Source organism: Aquarana catesbeiana, linkage group LG05, assembly GCF_042186555.1.
Source record: "Aquarana catesbeiana isolate 2022-GZ linkage group LG05, ASM4218655v1, whole genome shotgun sequence".
Taxonomy (NCBI): Eukaryota; Metazoa; Chordata; class Amphibia; order Anura; family Ranidae; genus Aquarana; species Aquarana catesbeiana.
Window position 1 is genome coordinate 131,419,719 of NC_133328.1, and position 22,966 is coordinate 131,442,684.

At 39.4% G+C, this 22,966-nt stretch overlaps 1 protein-coding gene across 4 annotated transcripts in view; it reads right to left on the reverse strand.

Moving 5' to 3' along the window:
* TBC1D5 (TBC1 domain family member 5) overlaps positions 1 to 22,966 on the reverse strand; it is an 842,416-nt gene that overhangs the window by 143,321 nt on the left and 676,129 nt on the right. For all 4 annotated transcript variants that reach the window (XM_073630202.1, XM_073630199.1, XM_073630201.1 and 1 more), the window contains one exon: positions 2,162 to 2,247. In XM_073630202.1, coding sequence (XP_073486303.1) covers positions 2,162 to 2,247 — 86 coding nt within the window. The remainder of the gene's footprint in view (positions 1 to 2,161; positions 2,248 to 22,966) is intronic.

A 22,966-nucleotide genomic window follows, 5' to 3' on the forward strand; every position in this document is an offset into this window, starting at 1 on the left:
AAGCCCAACCCCTAACAAAATAGAACCCCACACCATGATCCTCCCTCCACCAAATGATTTGGACCAGTGCACAAAGCAAGGTCCATAAAGACATGGATGAGCGAGTTTGGGTTGGATGAACTTGACTGGCCTACAGAGAGTCCTGACCTCAACCCAATAGAACACATTTAGGATGAATTAGAGTGGAGACTAGGAGTGAGGCCTTCTCGTCCAACATCAGTGCCTGACCTCACAAATGCAATTCTGGAAGAATAGTCAAACATTCCCATAGACACACTCCTAAACCTTGTGGACAGTTCATGTGCGTGTAAAGGCAGGTGTACCAATACTTTTGGCAATATAGTGTGTGTGTGTATATATATATATATATATATATATATATATATATATATATATATATACATATACACAGTGAGGGGAAAAAAGTATTTGAACCCCTGCTGATTTTGTATGTTTGCCCACTGACAAAGAAATGATCAGTCTGCAATTTTAATGGTAGGTTTATTTTAACAGTGAGAAACAGAATGACAACAAAAATATCCCCAAAAAATGCAATTAAAACAAAGTTATAAACTGATTTGCATTTAATGAGTGAAATAAGTATTTGACCCCTTCGCAAAACATGACTTAGTACTTGGTGGCAAAACCCTTGTTGGCAATTACAGAAGGTCAGATATTTCTTTAAGCTGGCCACCGGGTTTGCACACATCTCAGGAGGGATTTTATCCCACTCCTCTTTGCAGATCCTCTCCAAGTCATTAAGGTTTTGAGGCTGACGTTTGTTAACTCGAACCTTCAGCTCCCTCCACATATTTTCTTTGGGATTAAGGTCTGGAGACTGGCTAAGCCACTCCAGGACCTTAATGTGCTTCTCCTTGAGCCACCTCTTTGTTGTGTTGTGCCTTGTTGTGTTTCGTGTCATTGTCATGCTGGAATCCACGACCAATTTTCAATACCCTGGCTGAAAGGAGGATGATCCTACCTAAGATTTGATGGTACATGGCCCTACGATATGGTGAAGTTGTTCTGTCCCCTTAGCAGAAAAACACTCCAAAGAATAATGTTTCCACCTCCATGTTTGACGGTGGATCATAGGCAGCTTTCCTCCTCCTTCAAACACGGCGAGTTGAGTTGATGCCAAAGAGCTCTATTTTGGTCTCATCTGACAACACTTTCACCCAGTTCTCCTTTGAATCAGTCAGGTGTTCATTAGCAAACGTCAGACCGGCCTGTACATGTGCAGGGGGACCTTGCGGGTGCTGCAGGATTTCAGTCCTTCATGGCGTAGTGTGTTATCAATTGTTTTTGTTTTCTTGGTGACTATGGTCCCAGCTGCCTTGAGATCATTGACAAGATTCTCCTGTGTAGTACTGAGCTGATTCCTCACCATTCTCATGCTCATTGAAACTCCACGAGGTGAGATTTTGCATGAAGCCCCAGACCGAGGAAGACTGACAGTTATTTTGTGTTTCTTCAATTTGTGAATAATCGCACCAACTGTTGTCACCCTCTCACCAAGCTGCTTTGTGATGGTCTTGTAGCCAATTCCATCCTTGTGTAGGTCTACAATCTAGTCCCTGACACCCTTGGGCAGTTCTTTGGTCTTGGCCATGGTGGAGAGATTGCTTCTGTTGACAGGTGTCTTTTATACAGGTAACAAGCTGAGATTAGGAGCACTCCCTTTAAGAGAGTGCTCCTAATCTCAGCTCGTTACCTGTATAGAAGACACCTGGGAGCCAGAAATCTTGGTGATTGATAGGGGATCCAATACTTATTTCACCCATTAAAATGCAAATCAATTTATGACTTTTTGAAATACGTTTTTCTGGATATTTTTGTTGTTATTCTGTCTCTCACTGTTAAAATACACCTACCATTAAAATTATAGACTGATCATTTCTTTGTCAGTGGGCAAACGTACAAAATCAGCAGGGGGTCAAACACTTTTTTCCCCTCACTGTGTATGTGTATATATATATATATATATGTATATATATATATATATATATATATATATATATATATGTTTTTTTTTTAAATTAGAAATATGTATATATATTATCAATAAAAATAATACGCATACACTGTTGAAGCTATGTCCATCAGGGTAAAAACAAACACCACATACTAAGCCAAAGACGCTACTGAATGCAATACTCACCGTGATCTGTTCATCAAGTCTACTCCCCGTGCCCGGTAGAAATCTAAATTTTGATGGAACTGATAGCTTATAGGTTTGGGGTTTTTCTGCAAATAAAAATACATAGATGGACTTAATATAGAACAAAAGAAATCCTTACAATAACATTGTAATCCCACATTGCACTATAACTATACAGTGTCATCAGCATTTACTGTATTTCTTGTGTCAAACAATTTACCGGGTGCACCATTTATACATAATTATTAGTTTAACACAATTTATTTATTTTTTACTCCAGGAATATATTGTTTCGCGATAGTACCGGGAAAGCTTACATCATCTGTCAAATTTGTATTGCTGTTTCCTCATTGGGGAAATTTTCCTTTACTTCCTGTCCCAGTGACACAATGAAAGTGAAAGAACGTCTCTCCAAATTGAGAAGAAATCCTAGCTTTGAAAAATAGGTTCCTGACTGGTAGAGTGCTTCAATTGCTCTTGCTGTGTCAGCAGCAGAATTTCCTCTATCAATTCCTGTCCTAGTGATGACTATCATCAGGTCAGAAAACAAAGGGATATCTTCAAAACAGGGTCACAGTGACCAATAAAAAATAAATGTTTCTTCAACTTACAAAGAGCCCTTTAGTAGATTTCTACTTCAAAAGCCAAAATGAATTTGTTTTACTACAAGTTCCATTATAAGCATACAAATAAACAGCACCCCAGACACGCAAGGTGCTTCGACATCTGGGAAAACAGTAGCATTTAATAACTAATGCAGTGTTGAAGAATGGCATATTACAGGGTATATTTATCTTCCACATCCAGCATTTCACTTAGTATTGAGATATGAATTGCATAGCAAACCAAACCTTAATAAAGCTGAACCTTTTAAGACATCAATCATGCATTCATTTTCAGGATCTACATATAATTAAGGCAACCTGAGTGCTTGTCAGTAAATAACAACATTATTGACTGATTACAGATTAGAAGGTATTGGAAAATATTACAAGTGCACTTAGATGATATGGCCACTAGATGGCAGTCACAGTCTTTCTCTTCTCTGTAGTCAGAATGAGATTCTGATTACAGATCTTAGAAATGAACAAAACAATTGCAGATTCATAAATCTGTCAAAAACTACAGTACAAAGTTGTTTAAAAGGCATAAAACATACAAATGCCCGCTATTCAAAGCTCTCATAGTTGTGATATGACATACAGTGGGAGTCATTTAAAACTGGCCTGCGCATGGCAGATTATTGCTCTGTCTCATGCATATTTACAATCAAGTTCATACTCCAAATAGTCAGTGAATGTGTTCTGTATTATAAAGCCATTGCGGTCTGACTGCTTGCCAGGTACTCTAATGCCGCGTACACATGGTCAGATTTTCCGACAGGAAATGTTCGATGTAAGCAATAAATGTTTGATAGCAGGTTCTCAAATTTTCCGCCAACAAAACTTGTTGTCAGAAAGTCCGATCGTGTGTACACAAGTCCGTCGCACAAAATTACGCATGCTCGGAATCAAGCAGGAGCCAGAGAAGAAAACGAATGCACAAAACCAAGGCGAGCCAAAGCAGCTAAAGAGGACTAAGAAGCCGCCACACATATGGCAGTGTTCCCACACAGAAAAACAATAAGGTAAATAGAGATATGTGGCGCTAACTCAAAGTGCATAAATGTGATAAAATAAATATAATCCAATTCTTCAAGTAAAGTGCATATGCGTAAAGAGCAAAATCACATAAATAAAGTGACTAAACATCCATTAAATTCATAAAAAGTGACATTGGAAAAATAACAGTGAAATGCATGAAATATGACATCAAATAAATAAACAATTCAAATGAAGGTGAATAAATCCAAAAATAGTCTAAAAGTGCATCAAGATGAAAAAAAAAATCACAAATTTAGAAAAAATTGAGAAAAATCGCATGAGATAAAAAAGTCGCATGCAATAACAAAAATCGCATAAAGTGCAGAAACGCTATAAAAATAGCCACAAGTCAATCCAATTAATGTAATACAGTTCCAACGTGAACAAAGTGAGTCTTCATAAAACAGTTTGTGCAACAAATAGATGAAAAAAGTGCAAGTGCAAACGATGATAGGTGACAAGTTCCTCTTAATAACCGTACTCCGTGGTGCGCCACACGTTTCCCCCAGCCTCTCACCTCTAGCAAAGACCCCTAGGGTCAAGTCGAGCCTGCAATCAGGAAGTGGATGAAACACCATCAATCGATCAGTCTCCTCCAATCGTCACAGGTCTGGCAAATCTCCAATGGAAGGCCTCAAGTTCGGCAAGTTGGGTGGAGGCATGCAATAGAAAGGAGTATCCCCATTGTGCAGTATTCAAAACAGGTTTATTCAAAACAACATAGTAACTTACATGTACAGCATAAAATGAACAGTACAGATCAAAGATAAAGTCACGTGGGCAGCGACGATACGCACCAGGGAAGAGTCAGGTGTCTTCACTTCCGGCCGAGACCGGAAGTACTGGGATCTGTGCTGTTCATTTTATGCTGTACATGTAAGTTACTATGTTGTTTTGAATAAACCTGTTTTGAATACTACACAATGGAGATACTCCTATATTACATATATATATATATATATATATATATATATATATATATATATATATATATATATATATATATAATATCTCTATTTACCTTAAGCAGAAAGAGCCGCATTGGCTATTGAGTGTCTTTTTTTCTCGGCTCATCGTACGTCTTGTACGTCACCGCGTTCTAACGTTCAAAATTTTTGCCCAACATTTGTGTGACTGTGTGTATGCAAGACAAGTTTGAGCCAACATCCTTTGAACAAAAATCCACAGGTTTGTTGTCGGAAAATCCGATCATGTGTACGTGGCATAAGAGTGGGTCTGATTTATGGAATCAGGAGTAAATAAGAGTGGAGCTGTTGCTCATAGTAGTAAATAAGAGTGGAGCTATTGTTCATAGTAACTGGGTTCAATTCCAGTTCAGGTCAAATAATAAGGGGGAAAAAAAAAATCAGATTTGTTGCCCTTTTATTTTGCTTTATTTCCAGGTTTCATACTGTATATAAATCAATAGAAATGACAGTAAGCCCCTCTGAAATAAAACTTTTCATGATTTCTTTCAATAGAAAGACAGTTTCATTCATGAAAAAGTATGATCCATGTGGCGGTTGTCAACATTCATTCTTAATTTCGTAACAACTTTTTCTTATTGTATTGCCTAAAACGTCTAATAAAAACGATTGAACAAGGAAAAGTATGATCCAGCTGATGTTTATCTGTTTAGAGCAGGCTTTCTCAAAGTTTATACACCAGAGAAACCCTTGAAATTATTTAAGGTTTCAGGGAACCCCTGCTAATTAGTATCATCAATAAGTTGCGAAAGAAGAAAGAAAATGGTATAGCTATGTCTCATCATGCCTCTGCCTGTGGGAGTCATTCTTTTTAACTGTCGGCCTTGCAAAGCCTCACCTCATGGGATTTGTAGTTCCGCAACAGCTGGAGGGCCGCCAGACTGACACCTTCTAGGGTATTTGACACCCAAAGTGGATTTATTTTTACATTACCTTACTCTATGTGGTGAGAATAATAAAATGAATAATGAAAATAATAATGAAACACAGACTGTGAGACCCCTTTCACACTGAGGAGCTTTTCAGGCGTTTTAGCGCTAAAAATAGCGCCTGAAAAGTGCCTCTCATGTGTCCCACTAGCTGTCAGTGGAAAAGCGTCCCCTCACATGGGTCAGTAGAAAAATTTTCCCTCACATTGGTGGCCAATGGAAAAATGCCCCCTCGTGATAATGGCCAATGGAAAAAAGCCCTCCCCACATTGGTAGTCAATGAAAAAAAGGCTCCACCTTAATGGTCAATGGAAAAATGCCCCCTCATCTTAATGGTCAATGGAAAAATGCCCCCTCACATTGGTGGTCAATGGAAAAATGCCCCTCACATTGGTGGTCAATGGAAAAATGCTGCCTCACATTGGTGGTCAACAAATGAAAAACCCTTTACACTTGTGATCAGTGGAAAAATGCCAACTCACATTGGTGGTCAATAGAGAAAAGCCACTCTACATTGGTGATAAGTATAGAAATGACTCCTTAGGCACTGAAGTCACTACAGCATGATTGAGTCGTTTATGTGGCTAGAGCCACCTGGAATGCGAGCAGGCAGCCTATGTTACTGAATAAGAATGCAGCAGCTATATGGACACAGATGCATATCCTAAGCAGGCTCGAATGCAGACATTATGCATTTAAACGCACTTGCATGCCTGTCAAGTCAGGACAAAGATGCTCCTTCCACATTCAATAACATGAATAACATGCATGCAGCTCCTGGAGCATAAATACATTACTCATTCACAATATAAGGGTTTCAGGGCCCATGTGAATGCATACCAGTGGGAAATGGCACTCTTACATTGGTGGTCACTGAAGGTGGGAGATCAATCTATACTGCTTGAGGAACCCCTAGCAAACTCTGGAAGAACCTTAGTTTGGAAAGTTGGATTTAGAGCAATGTCCATTTCAAAGTGGTGGATTTAAACAGAAGCTGAGATATACCTGTGCTTATATATCAGCACTCATCTGGGTTAGTTCAGACGGAGTGTACATATACTGCAGCTATTATAAACAACATCATTTCTATGAATTGTATAATAATGCTATTATTCCTTGCGTGCCAGGTAAACGGGGACAGGGATTTTTATTATTATTAACAACATGAAAGTTAATGCCCACAGCAACCAAATTCTAATAGAAGATGATATGGCATTGGTCACAGCAGTGGAAACTACAATTCAATGTTTATAAATTTAAAACAATGCACCTAGGGGAGAAGAATCCCCTGATCAAGTATGATATTGGGGACACAATATTGGCCAGCAGTACAGAGGAAAATTATTTTGGATGACTGCAAACTGAGCAAACAGTGCATCAGTGGAGGGATCACCAGCGGGAGGCAGGAGATCTTGACTCCCCTATACAGATGTTTAGTTAGACCTCAATTAGAACACTGTTTCCAGTTCCAGAGACCTCATTTACAAAAAGATTTAGATAAGATACAACAAGTCTAGAGATCGGCAATGAAAATGGTGAAAGGTTCAGTTGATAATACACGTCAGGAGACTTCAGGAACTTAAAGTGGAAGTTTAGCCAAAACCTAATGCTAAACCTACTTACTGCCACATTCTAAACCTAATCTATCTAGCCCTGTAAAGAAAAAATTGCCATACTCACCTGTTTTGCAGCCGATCCGGTCCGGTCTCAGCAGCGTTTGCTGTATGCAACGGCCGGGAAATGCCTGGGAAGTGATGTCATCCATAGACTTACTATAGGACTTCTGTTGTCAGCTGCCTCTCCTGCACACTCCCACATACTGAAGCCACTGCTGACAGCTCAGTGTGGGACTGGACCGGAGTGGCTGTGGAAGAGGCAAGTATAGTATTCTTTTTCTTTATAGGGATAGATAGATTAGGTTTGGAAAGTGGCAGAGAGTAGGTTTAGAGTTAGTTTTGATTAAAGTTCCACTTTAATATATACAGTGTAAAGTAAGAAGGGAAAGGGGAGATAAGATATGATTAAAACCTTTAAATACATCAAGGTCACGAATAAGGTTCAGGAGAGCAGTTTTTTTTTATTATGAAGGTAAGTTCAAGAAAACAGAGACTTAATTTTACACTAGCAGGAGGAAAGTGCAAAACTAATCTTAGAAAGTATTATTTTACTGAAAGTTGATGCTTGGAACAGACTTTCAGAAGAGTTAAAAAAATAAAATATATGATTACATTAAATAGAAAAAAATATAAAAATAAATGGTGCTTGATGGCCCACTTGGTCTTTTTTTTTGCCATCGCTGTTCTATGTTTAACGCAAATGCGAGTCTATGAAAAATAGCCAAGATATAAAAAAGAGTGCAGCACATAACAAGGTTCAGTAAAACATATAAATGTAATAAAAGTCCAATAATAAACCAGAAAGAGCAAGAGAAGAACTAGCAGTCTCAGCAAGCACTGAAGAGAATTCCACGTGACAGAAGCATAAATCCAATGCAATAGTGACTATCCCTCCACCACACTCACTTCGCTCACCTCAGGATGTGGACCACTGAGCTAACAGATGGTCAACAGCACATGTCCCATATGGGCAAGTCATCCAGGCAGGGTCCAAGACCTCCAACCGATATCCCCAGGGGTATGAATGGTGAGAGAAAGGAGATCTAAGTGCTCACTGGTAACTAGTTTCAAAGGCTTTATTAAATGTAAAATGACTACTCACAAAGGATGAGTATAAAAACACATATACAGAGTAAACTTTACCACATTTTATGAATAATAGCCAATTTTAATCAGCTGATCTCAGATGAATAAAGGGTATAAATATTATAGCATGCGGCCCTTTATTAAGTAGTCATCCAGCAGAACTAGATCCTGAAAACATTCCTGTAGGAATCCATGTATTGGCCTTCAAGTTTGGACTTTAGTTTAATATGCACGTTAAAGTGGAAAAGCTCCTTTACTAGAGCCTGACAAGTCTATATCCTTAAATGAAACCTTCTTAGTGTAAAGAAAAACATAATTCATTCTAAACCGAGGAGTGTCAATCATGGTATAAATATACAGAAGAATCAGATGGCTATATGCAATAAAATACATTTAGCAGACAGTCCATTACCTTGCTCCCAGGGCACCTATAAACCATATGCTAACGGTATCATAAATATAAATATTTGATTGAGAATGCTGAAATGTTTCAATTTTAATTGCACCTCAACTGCTGCCGGATACTATAGATGCCTTGCAATGTCCATTTCTAGCAAATATAATTGGTTAGAAGAGATTTTCTCATGTAATGTGTACGGCTCTATAATCTGTGCTTCTGCATAACATTCTATAGTGTATGTCCTCTATTTCAGCTTCTTAGTCACTATGCTGCACTATTATTGATGTATTTATAATAGGAAGCGTCTGAAGGAGCCAGCTCATTGCCCCATGATTCACGATCATGGCTACAGTATTATGCATTATTGTGTTTTGAAATATTAGTGCACTTATTATTATTTTTTTTTTTTTTGCATAAGGTAGAATTAATTTTTAAACAGCATAAGGTAAACAAATACAATCTAAAGCAGCATGATTCTATATAGGAACAACATACATTAAGGGGTAGATTTGTATAAAATTTTTAGATAGCGACTCGCCCAGTAAAAGTGCATGTACATTTGTTCTGTACAAAAGGGGGGAAAAACCCCCAAAAGTTACTAGGCCATTTCCTGTGCAGGATGAATGTTTTTCATGTATTTAAAACAGGAATATACTGCTTTTGGCCATCAGATGATGCTAAGTATCATAGGAAATTCAAAAACATGAAAAAAAAATGTTTCCTTAATTTCTGTTATAAAGTATATCGAATATAAATGCCAGAATAGTATACCCCCTAAAACTAGCCTTTTTTTGGAAAGTAGATAACCCAAGGCAACCTCATTTTTTTGCCATAATATTTGGAGTTTGGAGACATGGACTATTATCACAGTGGGTCAAGTACAGTGGGTTAAATAACTCTGTTAAATTTACTCAGTAACAGCACTCCCTCTCTTGGCATCAGTGTCGATGGATGCTAAATTATGGCTACTTTCAGGCGTCTGAAAACCGCCTCCTAAGCCACCCCAGTATGAAAGCCTGAGTGCTTTCACACTAGGGCGGTGCGGGACAGGAAAGAAAGTCCTGCAGCATCTTTGGGGCTGTTTGGGAGTGCTGTATACAGCGCTTCTAAACCACCCCTGGCCATTGGAATGCACGGGCAGCACTTCCGAAGCTCCTGAAAAGCTGCAACATGGGCGGTTTGAACCCTTTCTTCAACCACTAGTGGCTTCCGCGGCCCCAGTGTGAAAGCAGCCTATTTGTAGTGGTATGATGTAAAAAAAACTCCACCTACTAAATATGTGGAGTGACAGAAGTCATCCTGCTACAAGTAACTTAAAAAAGGGGGGGGGGGACAGGAAGGATTGGTGATCATGTGACCACTGTGATTGGCTGCCACAGTGGTCACATGATTGGGAGACAGCCCTGCAGGCTACGGATCGCTAGTGGGGACTGAGAGCTGAATTTATCAGCACAGTCTCTGTGCTGGGAGAATGCAGTGAGCACACAGAAACAATGGCCGCCCAGCGATGCGTATGCGAGCTGTGTAGGAGTCAGAGCCCACCCTTTGGACACCGCACATGTGTGTTTTATGGGTGGCAACAAGGTTAACCATGCTATTTAGCAACTGATTTGTCAATGTTTTGAACTTTGCTTTTATCCTAAACACTTGGTGGTTTTATGCTTTGGGAACGTTATGTTTTTGTTTTAACTGAATAACCATCAGGTCTTAATATCTCAGGAGCATACAGATATAAAGGAAATCGTGGAGAGGGAAGAGAAGTGGATCTGCACTTAATGAGCTCTTTTTTTGACCTAATTTATTTATTAAGGGGTCAAATAGAATTCAGGGATTGTGTATTCACGTGGTGGATTAACAGTGGTTACTTGACAGTGTGCTGTGATTTGTGACACATGTAAAAAGCATTTTTTCCTTGGACTTTTGGTTTTTGAATGAACTGTTAATATACAGTGGCATTCAATCACTCAATGAATGAACTGTTTAACTATAACGGTATGAGATATGTCACTTTGTTTTAAGAATTATTTTGTACCAAATGCAACATAATCTATTCATTGTAATAAAAATACACTAGCATATTAGATTGGAGCTTGTCATACATTATCTAGTGCAGTACACTTTATTATAAAATATTTTTTTATTATCTTATTAATAAGTGGCATCACCTGCTTAGTAGATCTTTACGTCTTTTATTCACAGACCAGTACTGAAGCGCAGTTTATTGCACTGCCACAATAACATTGGGGGCACTGTTCTGTACCGTTATAAGCAATGGTATAATTTTGTTCTCTATGTGGTTACATGCAGGTGACTTCTATCAGTGTCTGGTTAAAGATTATAGGAGGAGTTTTCATTCTCCTCTGATTGACCTATGAGGCTGCAGGACCCCTGACCCTCTGTCTGGACAGTGCTAATTGGCCCTGTGCTGATCACATGCATTTTCCCAAGGAAAAAAAAAACTCTCTAGCAATACACACCAAACTGAGCATGTGCAGCTTGTCCCCTAGCCTCTGCTCTATCAGGAGATGGATTGGGGACTGTGAAAGAAGGGGAGGCTCAGAGAAGACAGGATCAAACAGCCTTTTTACACAATGTAGAGGATTAACACTCTTAGGTTCCACAGTGAATATAACAAACATACTTTACTGCGTATACAGACTCATTTTACTGTTGTAGGTTTAGTGACACTTTAAGATCATAAGACCATTTTTCTGCTTGTATTTTTATTTTTTAAAACAGAAACAAATAAGAAGGTAAGTGGCTCTAAAACTCATCAGGGACATCAGTGTATGGTCAAACGCGCATGCACGATCTGATCATTTCACAGCATCTTTAGACCATGCCAATTCCTTTAACAAGAATGCACATGTTGGACAGCTTTTCTGTTCATGCAATGAAATAGAGTGGGAGAATTGCATGGAGAACAGCAAACAGAAAAGCCTTTTTTTAAAAACTTTGTCCCCCACATACAAGCATTCAAGACTATTGAAGACTTCTCTTTAGGTGTCGCTAAAAACAGCCACAATAGAAGACTGTCAACTAATGTCTATGGGAACTTTAAGGTGTAAAAATCCACTAAACAAAATTCAGTAACTGGACAGATGGATTGCAGTTACGTCAAGATTCAGGATTTATTTTTACACCTAGCCCACAATTAATACATAGCAGTGCCAAGAACTGACATAGGCTCTGTGTCTCCGGGGATTACCACTAATGCAAAATCTTCATTAAACAACACACCACCTCCTCAAATCTGCGGCAATCAATGCATGTGTTACTGGCGCTACTATGACAACATTGTCACCATTTGACTTCATAAACTTATCACACTTCCCTGTAGAAGTTGGCAAGTTACCTGCCGGTATGACAGTATGAGCAAGAAAGCAATACAGTAGCTGGTGACGGAATGAAGAACAGACGTTGGCTGCAAACAGACTGGCACATTTCCAAGCCATAGATAGATAGTTCCTTTCTATTAATAATAAACGGGCAACTCTTAATGGAGACAAAACTGTTAGTATCAATTTCTGCAAACTGGGAAAGAAAAAAAAAAAGCACACAGACAGACAGTGCTGAAGAATATATAGGCTACATAAACTCAAAGTTCTTTCAGCTCTAACAAAATAAAGACAGGATTAAGCTTCTTGTTATTGAAAAACAATGAGCAGATAGATCATATGGCGCACATGTGTTTTCAAAGGATTGACAAGCAATTCAGGGCGCGAAACACAGATCTGCCATCTAAGTGCTCACATCCATTATTAGGAATAATGATCCAACCTGAATACATGAATAAGATGCAAGTATTACTACGGCAGGGCAATTTACATTCCTGTGAGGTTTGCTGGTATTAAAATGAGCTGTTTACAGTACGGAGAGATTAAAAAGTGCACTTGAAATGCAATTTTGAAGGTATAATGGAAAATGTGAGAGTAAAATTGAAGAATTATTTCTTGGATATTTGAGAGACAGGGAAGTCCTGTATGTTGGGTGCTAGCCCTCTGACAAGTAAAGGGGGCATTAACTCTTCAAATAAGAGTTATACATGTAAACAATATAAAAATCTATTTCTAACCAGTAAACCTAAAAAAAAAAAGAAAAAAAAAAAAAAATCACTTTGCAGTATCAGTCACATGCACAATAAATTATCATTTTTTTCAGAATTTTTATATTTGTATTTTTTTTTCCGCTGGCAATAATTGAGTTTGTATGAGGTAGCCTTGGAGGTTAGTGGTAAATGTGGCTATTCTACGAGGAACAGAAGTAGGAATAAAGCAATTCATTACAGCATTAACGTTTGTAAATGATAGGTGTAAACAGGGATGAAAAAAAAAAAAATTTGAAGTAGATTGATGTGGCTTAGAAAGAGCCCAAATGCGGGTGAGCCAGAGGCTATCTGCAGGTCTAATGCACTCTGAATGATCTCAAAGACATCTTAAAGTGCGCTCAAACATAAGCAGAATGCAGCTGAAAGCAAGTTGCATTTTCCCAGTGACGCAAACACCACAGCCCATCAACACTGGCCCTTAAAGGAGTTGTAAAGGCAGAAGGTTTTCTATCTTAATGCATTCTATATGTAGCAGCCACCACAGCACCCCCTAATACTTACCTGAGCCCCATCTCTGTCCAGCGATGTCCACGAATCCCTCGGCCGTCCGGGACTCTCCCCTCTGATTGGCTCAGACACAGCAGCGGCGCCATTGGCTTCCGTGGGTGTCAATCAAAGTCAGTTAGCCAATCAGGGGGGAGAGGGGGCAGGGCTGAACGGCAGCTCTGTGTCTGAATGGACACACAGAGCTGCAGCTCAGCTCAGGTGTCCCTGTAGCAAGCTGCTTGCTGTGGGGGCACTCGACAGGAGGAAAGGGCCAGGAGCAGCAAAGAGGCACCCGAGAAGAGGAGGACCTAGGCTGCTCTGTGCAAAACGAACTGCAAAGAGCAGGTAAGTATAACATTTTTGTTATTTAATGTTCTTTTTTTAAACAAGACTTTACAATCACTTTAAGGCTTTTTCACATAGACAGCAGTGCCTCACGTCCTATGAAAATCTCAAGGTGGATTTTTATATTAAAATACTGCATCACAAGTGTTTAGCTCGATGTTTGCGGCATGTACCCATTGACTTTAATGGATGCATCTGAAAAGCAGTGCCCTGCCTATCAAACTCTGTTAGCCAAGTTAAATTTTCTGTGGACGCAAAGCATCAAGGTCACGAGTCACGACATGTACAATCATAATTTTTTACTGTCCCTCGCCCACACATGTGAAATGAGCCCTAACTGCCTTCCAAATGCGTTTGATCAGTTCTAGGAAAACCTGAATCTCCTCAAGGGAGCTGGTCTTCGATAGACTCATCTCATAATTTGATGCAGGTGTCACCAATTAAAAGGTGCCTGCATTGCTGCATGTGATCTGAGTGTGCCTACACTCGACTTGTAAAGTTCAACTTCTCATTGCGTTTCTTTGAGCACCTGGGTACAGCTGAGACACATTAATGCAGTCTGCAATCATCACATGGACTTTTTATCAAAAATAAGGTTTAATCCCCTATATTTTAGTACAGATACGCTACTTATATCTTTTAACAGAAAAGGTTAGATTTGCATTAAACTTCAGCAGAAGATAATTCAAAACCCATTGATTGTTTTGACATGCAGTTTTCATGTAGAGTAAACAATTTTTTTTATCATATGCTCATCTTTAACTGTCATGGTTTGTGACAAATTTACTATAGAGCAGGGGTGTCAAACTCCATTTCATTGTGGGTCGCATCAGCATTATGGATGCCCTCAAAGGGCTGGCTGTATCTGTAAGGCTATATGTTCAGAGCACCCCACTCCCCCTTACATCCAAAGTCAAGAGTCCCCCACCCACCTTTACATCACAGTGCACCCCCCTTACTTTGTGCTGCTGCCGGGGAGGAGCTGGGAAGCATAAAGTGCAGGGTCTGGAGGAGGAGCAGAGGAGGGCTGGAGTCAACTGCTGGGAGTCTTTTAAATGCGGAGACCAGGGAAGCTGGAGACGAAAGGGTACTGTAGCTGCACAGAGAGGTGTGGGATCTGTGAGTTTTGTCCTCTTCTCTGCTGCCAACTGCTGAGACAAATTGGTCGTGGAGACAAGGGCAGTGCCCCAGCTGCAGGAGAAATGCGAGGGCCACATGAAATTGCCTGGTGGGCTGGATTCAGCCCATGGGCCTTGTGTTGGACACATGTGCTATAGAGGAAGATGACTGAATTTTAGACTTTGGCACAGTTGCAGCTTTTCCTGGAAGTAGCAGCTCTCTGGTTGATATTATTCATTACTAGCAATGGCTCTTTACTGTATAACTGCAGCAACACAGAAGATAATATTTTAGTGCACATTTAAAGGACGAGTTTAGGAATATCTAAAAATTGCCATAGGTAAGGGCGGGAGGATGCAACCATAGCAGAGAGTAAGCAAGGGCAGAAAGGGGAGGAACATAATGCAGGAGAATTTTAACAGCCAGAACTTGTTATTGATCATAGTTTCAGTTTGTCAAGTAAATATTCCCATAGAGTATGTACAGGATTGTTGTTTGTTGTTGAGAGAGTTAGCAAATTTCCATAAATTAAAAACAGATTTTTCTAATCTCTCTTATTAACAACATGGAAAAGGTATCCTTTCTCCTCTACCCCTTGTAACCAATAATAGGACCCCTGTCATACTGATTTTACATTTCCATTGAGACCTGGGTTCATTGGCAGCTACAGAGTATATAGTATGTAGAAGACTGCTCTCTTAAAAAATTTCAAACCACCCCAGCAACCCAGTCCTAGTCACCCTCTGGTGATCATACTGACATTTACTGCTGCTTCCAAAACTTTCAGATCTCCGCGGCCACCATCTACAAGGTTACCAGCAATTGTTGACAACTTTTACTGCTCTATCACCATCGATTGTCAAAGCAACTGTCGACAATTGAGTGAATGGCACAGACCCCTCCCCACAGGAAAGCACTGGGGCCTGGTAAATGGTTGCTCAGGGCCCATTTGCAGCATTTTAGGGAGGCAGGTGACATGTCAGATGCTTCCCTACATCCAGAAGAAGTGTTTTATTGAGTGACGGCAGCAATCAAAGCAGCAGTGACCTTGCTAAGGACATTTCTTCTACAGCTTAAGAAAGATGAGGGGGGCCCAAAGGGAAGGAAACTGTAGACTGCTGGTGCAACTGCCAACCACTTTGTCCTGCATGGGCAAAGTGCTGGATCAATTTATGGGCTCATTCACTAGTTCCTGTAGAAACATTTCATGGACATAACAAATGTTTTGTTTTGTGAAGGCTCTGTTCACATTAACACCTTACATTGTGGTAAACTAGTGTTGAAGCTTTCAGTTTAGTGCCACTGTTATACTGACATTCCAGAGTCTTACATATTATGAAATGTCATCTTAAGCAGTAATTGAGCGAATATGAGACAGAGGCTTGAAAGTGGACACAAGTCCATGCACTGCATCACGATACATATGCAGTAATATCCTAGTAAAACCATTTATGGGAAGAATCACCCTGATTTAGTCCTTGCTGAGTGACCAGTAACCAGCTGTAAAAATGGCCTGCAACTTATTTATTACCAGGGACTGCTGAGCAATAACATTGAGAGCAATTACATTAACAATGCTGCGGAAACTGGCTGACAAAATGGCATTGTTGCTTAAATATTTATCACCTGTCTGCAATACAGCATATTTCCACTTTAATGCAAGAGTGTAAATAACTCAGCATTGTACCTGAAACCCAAAAATATGTCAGCTGTATTTTACATAGCATCTGCATGATTCACGGCTCCCCCATAAAACACAGCAGACGCTTTGTAAGGAAAACACCTCTGTTAAAATTTAAAGTAATGGTAATAGATATATCTTCATTTTTATATCACTTTCACATAAAAAAATAACAATAAGTTATAAAAGTGATTGCCATACTGTCAAAGGCATGCAGTCTTAGGGAAACTCTGCTGGGAAAATATCCATATATTCCCATATCTAGTTCAATTTCATCAATATCAATTATTTTGTTGCATTAAAAATTGGCTGTGCCTATGCTAACTTCAAGGTTGTGGCACTTTTTCAGGTCAGAATGCTGACAATTTAGATTGGTGCAGAACTTAAAACGGAACTAATCTCTCAATCAACATTAACTATTTTTATTCATTATGCTGGTAGCATTAGTAAACAGTAAATATAGTATATCATATTTACTTTTTTTTTTTCATTCAATAAAGTTTTATTGATTACTTAGAAAAGACAGGTCAAATCTGTAAAAGGTGGAAATACATAGCAGTAAAAACTTTAAGATATCTGGAGTCTCATTGTGACATAAAGCAAAAAGCAGCTGTATGGAGACAGTAATGAAGAGGGGTCAACCCGTCCCATCAAGGATATGGGGCAAGGGTGAGGTAAAGGTACAGTTAACTTGATTTTAATTGGGGTGGGAGGAGTAGATTGCTAGGATATAACAAGAGATAGGAGAAGATGGAAAGAGGGCTGAAGGGAAGGAGGAAGAGGGAAGAGAATGGAAAAAAAAAGATAATAATGAGGGGAGGGAGCAGCAGGGAGGGAGGGGTAAGCAGTGATAAATAAAATTGTGAATTCCTTTAGTGGGTCTCTTTGGTGTGTGGTTCCCTTTATATCTAGCCCCTCCCAGAAAAGAGGACGCAAAGGAGGTATTAGGTCCATGGTATTCTCACAGGGAGAAAGAACTCAGAGCTAAGGAAAGTGGTCATGGAGGTATGTATGTATGTTCAAGGAACAAGTTCCATCAGATGGTGGTAATGGTCAATTGTCCTGAAATTAAGCCAATAGCTCCATGTAGTCAAAACATATTTACTTGTTTTAAACATTTTTTTACATTTCTTCAGTTACTTCCTGTTTTTTGGCCTATGTCATACATCCTAGGAGTCCTCATGGGAGGAGAAAAGGAGGGGCTTTTTCAGCTAAGCACACCCCGCTGCCTGCATGCCTGAGCTAAGTGCAGATGGATTTGAGGAAGTAAATGCTACATTAATCATCTGACCTTACTCAAGGTGTGTGTTTTTAAAACAACAGCAAAATAAAGCATGGAGACATGGATGGATGGGTGAGTTTACTTTGAACATTAACAATGAATTACACAGCATTTTCAGTTTTTGGTGCTCAGATAAAGTTTAGTTCTAGTTTAAAGGAACATATTCATTGGTCTGAGTAGAGGGCCCCCATTTCTGCCATTGACTAGTCCTTGGTGTCACGATTTCAAATCTTGCCTTCCAGTTTCCCTGCCCGAGTTTCACAGCATGTCCAAAGACTTCTAAGGATCTTCTGGCTTACTTGGTACTAAATTGTAACATATATTTTGGTGCCTGCAATTACAGTATATTTTATTAGGGACTCAATTTCCTGAAACATGTCTAAACTACATGCCTTTCTAAGAATCTCTTAAATTCTCCAAATCAGGATATCTATATCATGCTTACTGTATGTTATTTCACATATTTTGCATACTGATATATTTAAAACATTTACTATTAAAGGCATGTATAACGGGATCCAGAAATCACATCAGCATCTGTGTCCTACTTTATAGTACTTTGCTGAAATAAGATATTTTATTTGCGTATGGAAAAAGTTATCTGTTTATTGCCAGTAAAAGATGCACATAAAAGGTATCTGTCTGTCACACACAACACACACATATACATTAAATATATACACACGACATAGGCCTTCAAACTTTCACACAACAACACTTAAGGCTTTACAACAGAAAGCAAAGCTTTTCCATTGCCGCAGTACAAAAGTTATAAAAATGCTGCTAAAAAACTTGCAATCTTTGCTTGGCTAATGTATTAGGCTTTGTTATCAGGAAAGAACTACCAACATTTACAATGCTAAGCATTCTTAGCCAAATTTATATGATGAAAAAAATGTGGCTCAGTGAAAAACTGCACTCTTTGCTCAGAGATTATGTTATTGCCTCATTGCCAGGGGACAAGAAGCCGTCATTAGAAAACAAAATTACTCAGCTGTTTATAAGCAGAAAGCTCAGGGGGAAATTCATAGGCCCCAAAAGAAAATGTATATTAGGGTTACACAAACATATGTTGCAGGTGTTGTAGAGGAGACAGGTGGGCCAAACCTCAGCTACTAAAAGGGATTTAGTGGAACATAACTGAAACCAAATTGTCTGAGCACATGCGGGTGATGAAGATACATGGCGATAGTTAGCAGTATATGCAAAGTGAAGCTGTCAGGAAAAAAACTGTCTCTCCCATGCCAAGGAAACAGATTTTTTTTCTTCAGTTTTTGGATTGTAAACTTCTGCAGTATTTTAAACCTGGAACAAAAAGCTCGATAGAACTGCAATTATCACAAAACTGCGAAGGATTAACTAAATTAGCCTTATTTAAACAAATATTTCGGAAAAAGACAGCTTGTAGAAGTACTCTCCTTGGTCTCCTTTGTGATGGTAGATCCATCTTAATTCTTGCAAAGCCTGTGATAGTTCTAAATGAAAATGCTAATTTAGCCTTTTATTTTCCAGTTTCTGTTGAAGCTGAAGATGGTCAATGGAGAAGCACCTCGCAGCGCTGTGCCAGTACCATCTATCTGATGTTGAAGTGTACATCCAATTTTCTTTGTTATTTTATATCATTTATATCTCTGTTAATTCCTATGGAAATTGCTAAAGTTTTAAGAGGGAAAACAAGCATGGAGGTGTCTTGCAATTGTTTTGTTGTGTTCTACAGCTCTGGGCTACTTTAGTCAACCTACTTCCATCTCTTCACCAAAAATGAAAAATAACTAACGTAGTGCACATAAAGTAAGTAAAGTAAAACAATACTTTAAAAACAAAATAATACATGCACATATTTTTGCAGGAAAAAAAAGTGCATTTATAATTTTTTTCCTGCAGGAGCCTGAAAACCATTGCACTTGCAGAGTAAATTACAGGTATAATGTGGGCTCCTGCAGACAAGCCCTGCAGCTTTCTCTCCATACCTTCATATGAGCTGTCCATTTAAAAGCTGCAAGGCTTGTGAATGAACTATGAGAGTGCTCATCAGCATCCTTGAAGTTCAGATGTGTTACTTGTAGATCATTCATTCACACAAAACCGTGAAAAAATGACATGGCCGTGTGGCCAGAGCCCCACACGGATATGCAGTTTTTAAATTGCGACAGCAGGTGCGGCGAGAAGAAACCCCACCCACTGTCACAGGGAGGGGGGGGGGGGGATTCAGGGAGGGGGTGGGGGCTTGGCAGCAGGAGCTGGAATACATTACATGTTCCACCCCAAATATGGGTGTAACATGTTCCAAAAAGGTGAACTTAGTCTATAACATAGCTAGCTGCTGACATGCATGAAAAACTTGCCAGACACTTGCTAGGATGCTTGATAAACACATGGGGAAACTTGTATCTGATAAATAATGTCAAAATGTTTGAAGCAGATCTGTACACAAAACTGCTTATTCTTTTTTCTGAGAAATTGAATAAATAACATTTCTGTCAAGTCTTTAGAGCTTTCAGAAACCCAGCAAGAAGCACCTTCCACATTTGGCACAGCTGTAACAAGTCAAGTCAAACTTTTCAGCCAAATCTGATGTCAAAAGCCAAAATGACTTCTCCATATTGTATATTACTAGAAAAATTCCACTTGGGGGCACAAGACTTATCACTCACCCTGTAGCAGATTCTTTCTAGTTTTATCTGGGCAGTATATAGAAAATACAGAAAAATTGTGTCACAAGCAAGGGTAAGAAGGAAAGTGGGGGATGGCATTCCTACAAAGGTCCATCTGGATGGGTTTATACACCCACAGTATCAGGCATTTCTACTCTAAAGTTCTATCTATTTTGGGTTTCAACCTTGGTTCCATACTAGTTAATCCAGTTAAATGATACAAGATGATGTGTTCTCTGTGACACACCATTTACAGCATTCACTTGGAATCAGCAAAAAACTAATTCTGAAACATCCTATCTATCCTATCCTATCCCATCTCTATGCATGGACGTTATTAATAAATAGTTAAGTTAATATAGTCCAAATGTCGACACTAATCCATTTGTAGATACTACGCAAAAATAAAGTTAAGCATGATGACTGTATTAACATAAAATATTTGTGAGATACTGTATATATACATGTCTCCACGGTCGACCAAAGAAGTTGCGTGCACGCGCTCAGCATCATATCCAGAGGTTGTCTCAGTGCTGCCAGCATTGCTGCTGAGGTGAAGGAGTGGGGTGTTTTCCTGTCAGTGCTCAGACCATACACTGCACACTGCATCAAATTGGTCTGCATGGCTGTCATCTCAGAAGGAAGCCTCTTCTAAAGATGATGCACAAGAAAGCCCGCAAACAGTTTCCAGAAGACTGAAGCAGACTAAGGACATAGATTACTGGAACCATGTCCTGTGGTCTGATGAGACCAAGATAAACCTATTTGGTTCAGATGGTGCCAAGCGTGTGTGGCGGCAACCAGGTGAGGAGTACAAAGACAAGTGTGTCTTACCTACAGTCAAGCATGGTGGTGGGAGCGTCATGGTCTGGGGCTGCATGATTGCTGCTTGCACTGGGGAACTACAGTTCATTGTTGGAACCATGAATGCCAACATGCACTGTGACATACTGAAGCAGAGCATGATCCCCTCCCTTCAAAAACAACATGATAACGACCACAAACACACCTCCAAGATGACCACTGCCTTGCTAAAGAAGCTGGGGGTAAAGGTGATGGAATGGCCAAGCATGTCTCCAGACCTAAACCCTATTGAGCATCTGTGGGGCATCCTCAAATGGAAGGCGGAGGAGCGCAAGGTCTCTAATATCCACCAGCTCAGTGATGTCGTCATGGAGGAGTGGAAGAGGACTTCAGTGGCAACCTGTAAGCTCTGGTGAACTCATTGCCCAAGAGAGTTAAGGCAGTGCTGGAAAATTATTGTGGCCACACAAAATATTGACACTTTGGGCACAGTTTGGAAATTTTCAATTAGGGGTGTACTCACTTTTGTTGCCAGGGCTTTAGACAATAATTAATGGCTGTGTGTTGAGTTATTTTGAGGGGACAGCAAATTTACACTGTTAAACAAGCTGTACACTCACTACTTTACATTGTAGCAAAGTGTCATTTCCTCAGTGTTGTCACATGAAAAGATATAATAAAATATTTACAAAAATGTGAGGGGTGTATTCACTTTTGTGATATACAGTATATACATACAGGTGCATCTCATAAAATTAGAATAGCATTAAAAAGTGAAACTCATATATTTTAAATACTGTTGATGTGTTACACACAGAGTGATATATTTCAATCATTTCTTTCTTTTAATTTTGATGATTATGGCTTACAGATAGTGAAAACCCAAAATTCTGTATCTCAGAAAATTAAATTACATAAGACCAATAAAAAAAAAAAAAAAAAAAGATTTTTAATACAGAAATGTTGGCTTACTGAAAAGCATGTCCATGTACAGTATAATATGCACTCAATACTTGGTCGGGGTTCCTTTTGCATGAATTACTACATTAATGTGGCATGGCATGGAGGGCGATCAGCCTGTGGCACTGCTGAAGTGTTATGGAATCCCAGGTTGCTTTGATAGTGGCCTTCGGCTTGTCTGGTTGGGTCTGGTGTCTCTCATCTTCCTCTTGACAATACCCCACAGATTCTCTATGGGATTTAGGTCGGGAGAGTTTGCTGGCCAATCAAGCACCGTGATACAATGATCATTAAACCAGGTATTGGTATTTTTGGCAGTGTGTGCAGGTGCCAAGTCCTGATGGAAAATTAAATCAGCATCTCCATAAAGCTGGTCAGCAAAGGGAAGCATGAAGTGCTCTAGAATTTCCTGCTAGAGGGCTGCTCTGACTTTGGACTTGGTCAAACACAGTGGACCAACACCAGAAGATGACATGGCTCCCCAAATCATTACAGAGTATGGAAAATTTTGGATTTCATTTGGAAATCAAGGTCCCAGAGTCTGGAGGAAGATTGGAGAGTCACAGAATCCAAGTTGCATGAGGTGAAATTTCCAAAGTCAGTGATGATTTGGGGAGCCATGTCATCTGCTGGTGTTGGTCCACTTTTTTATTGGTCCTATGTAATATTATGATTTTCTGAGATACAGAATTTTGGGTTTTCACTA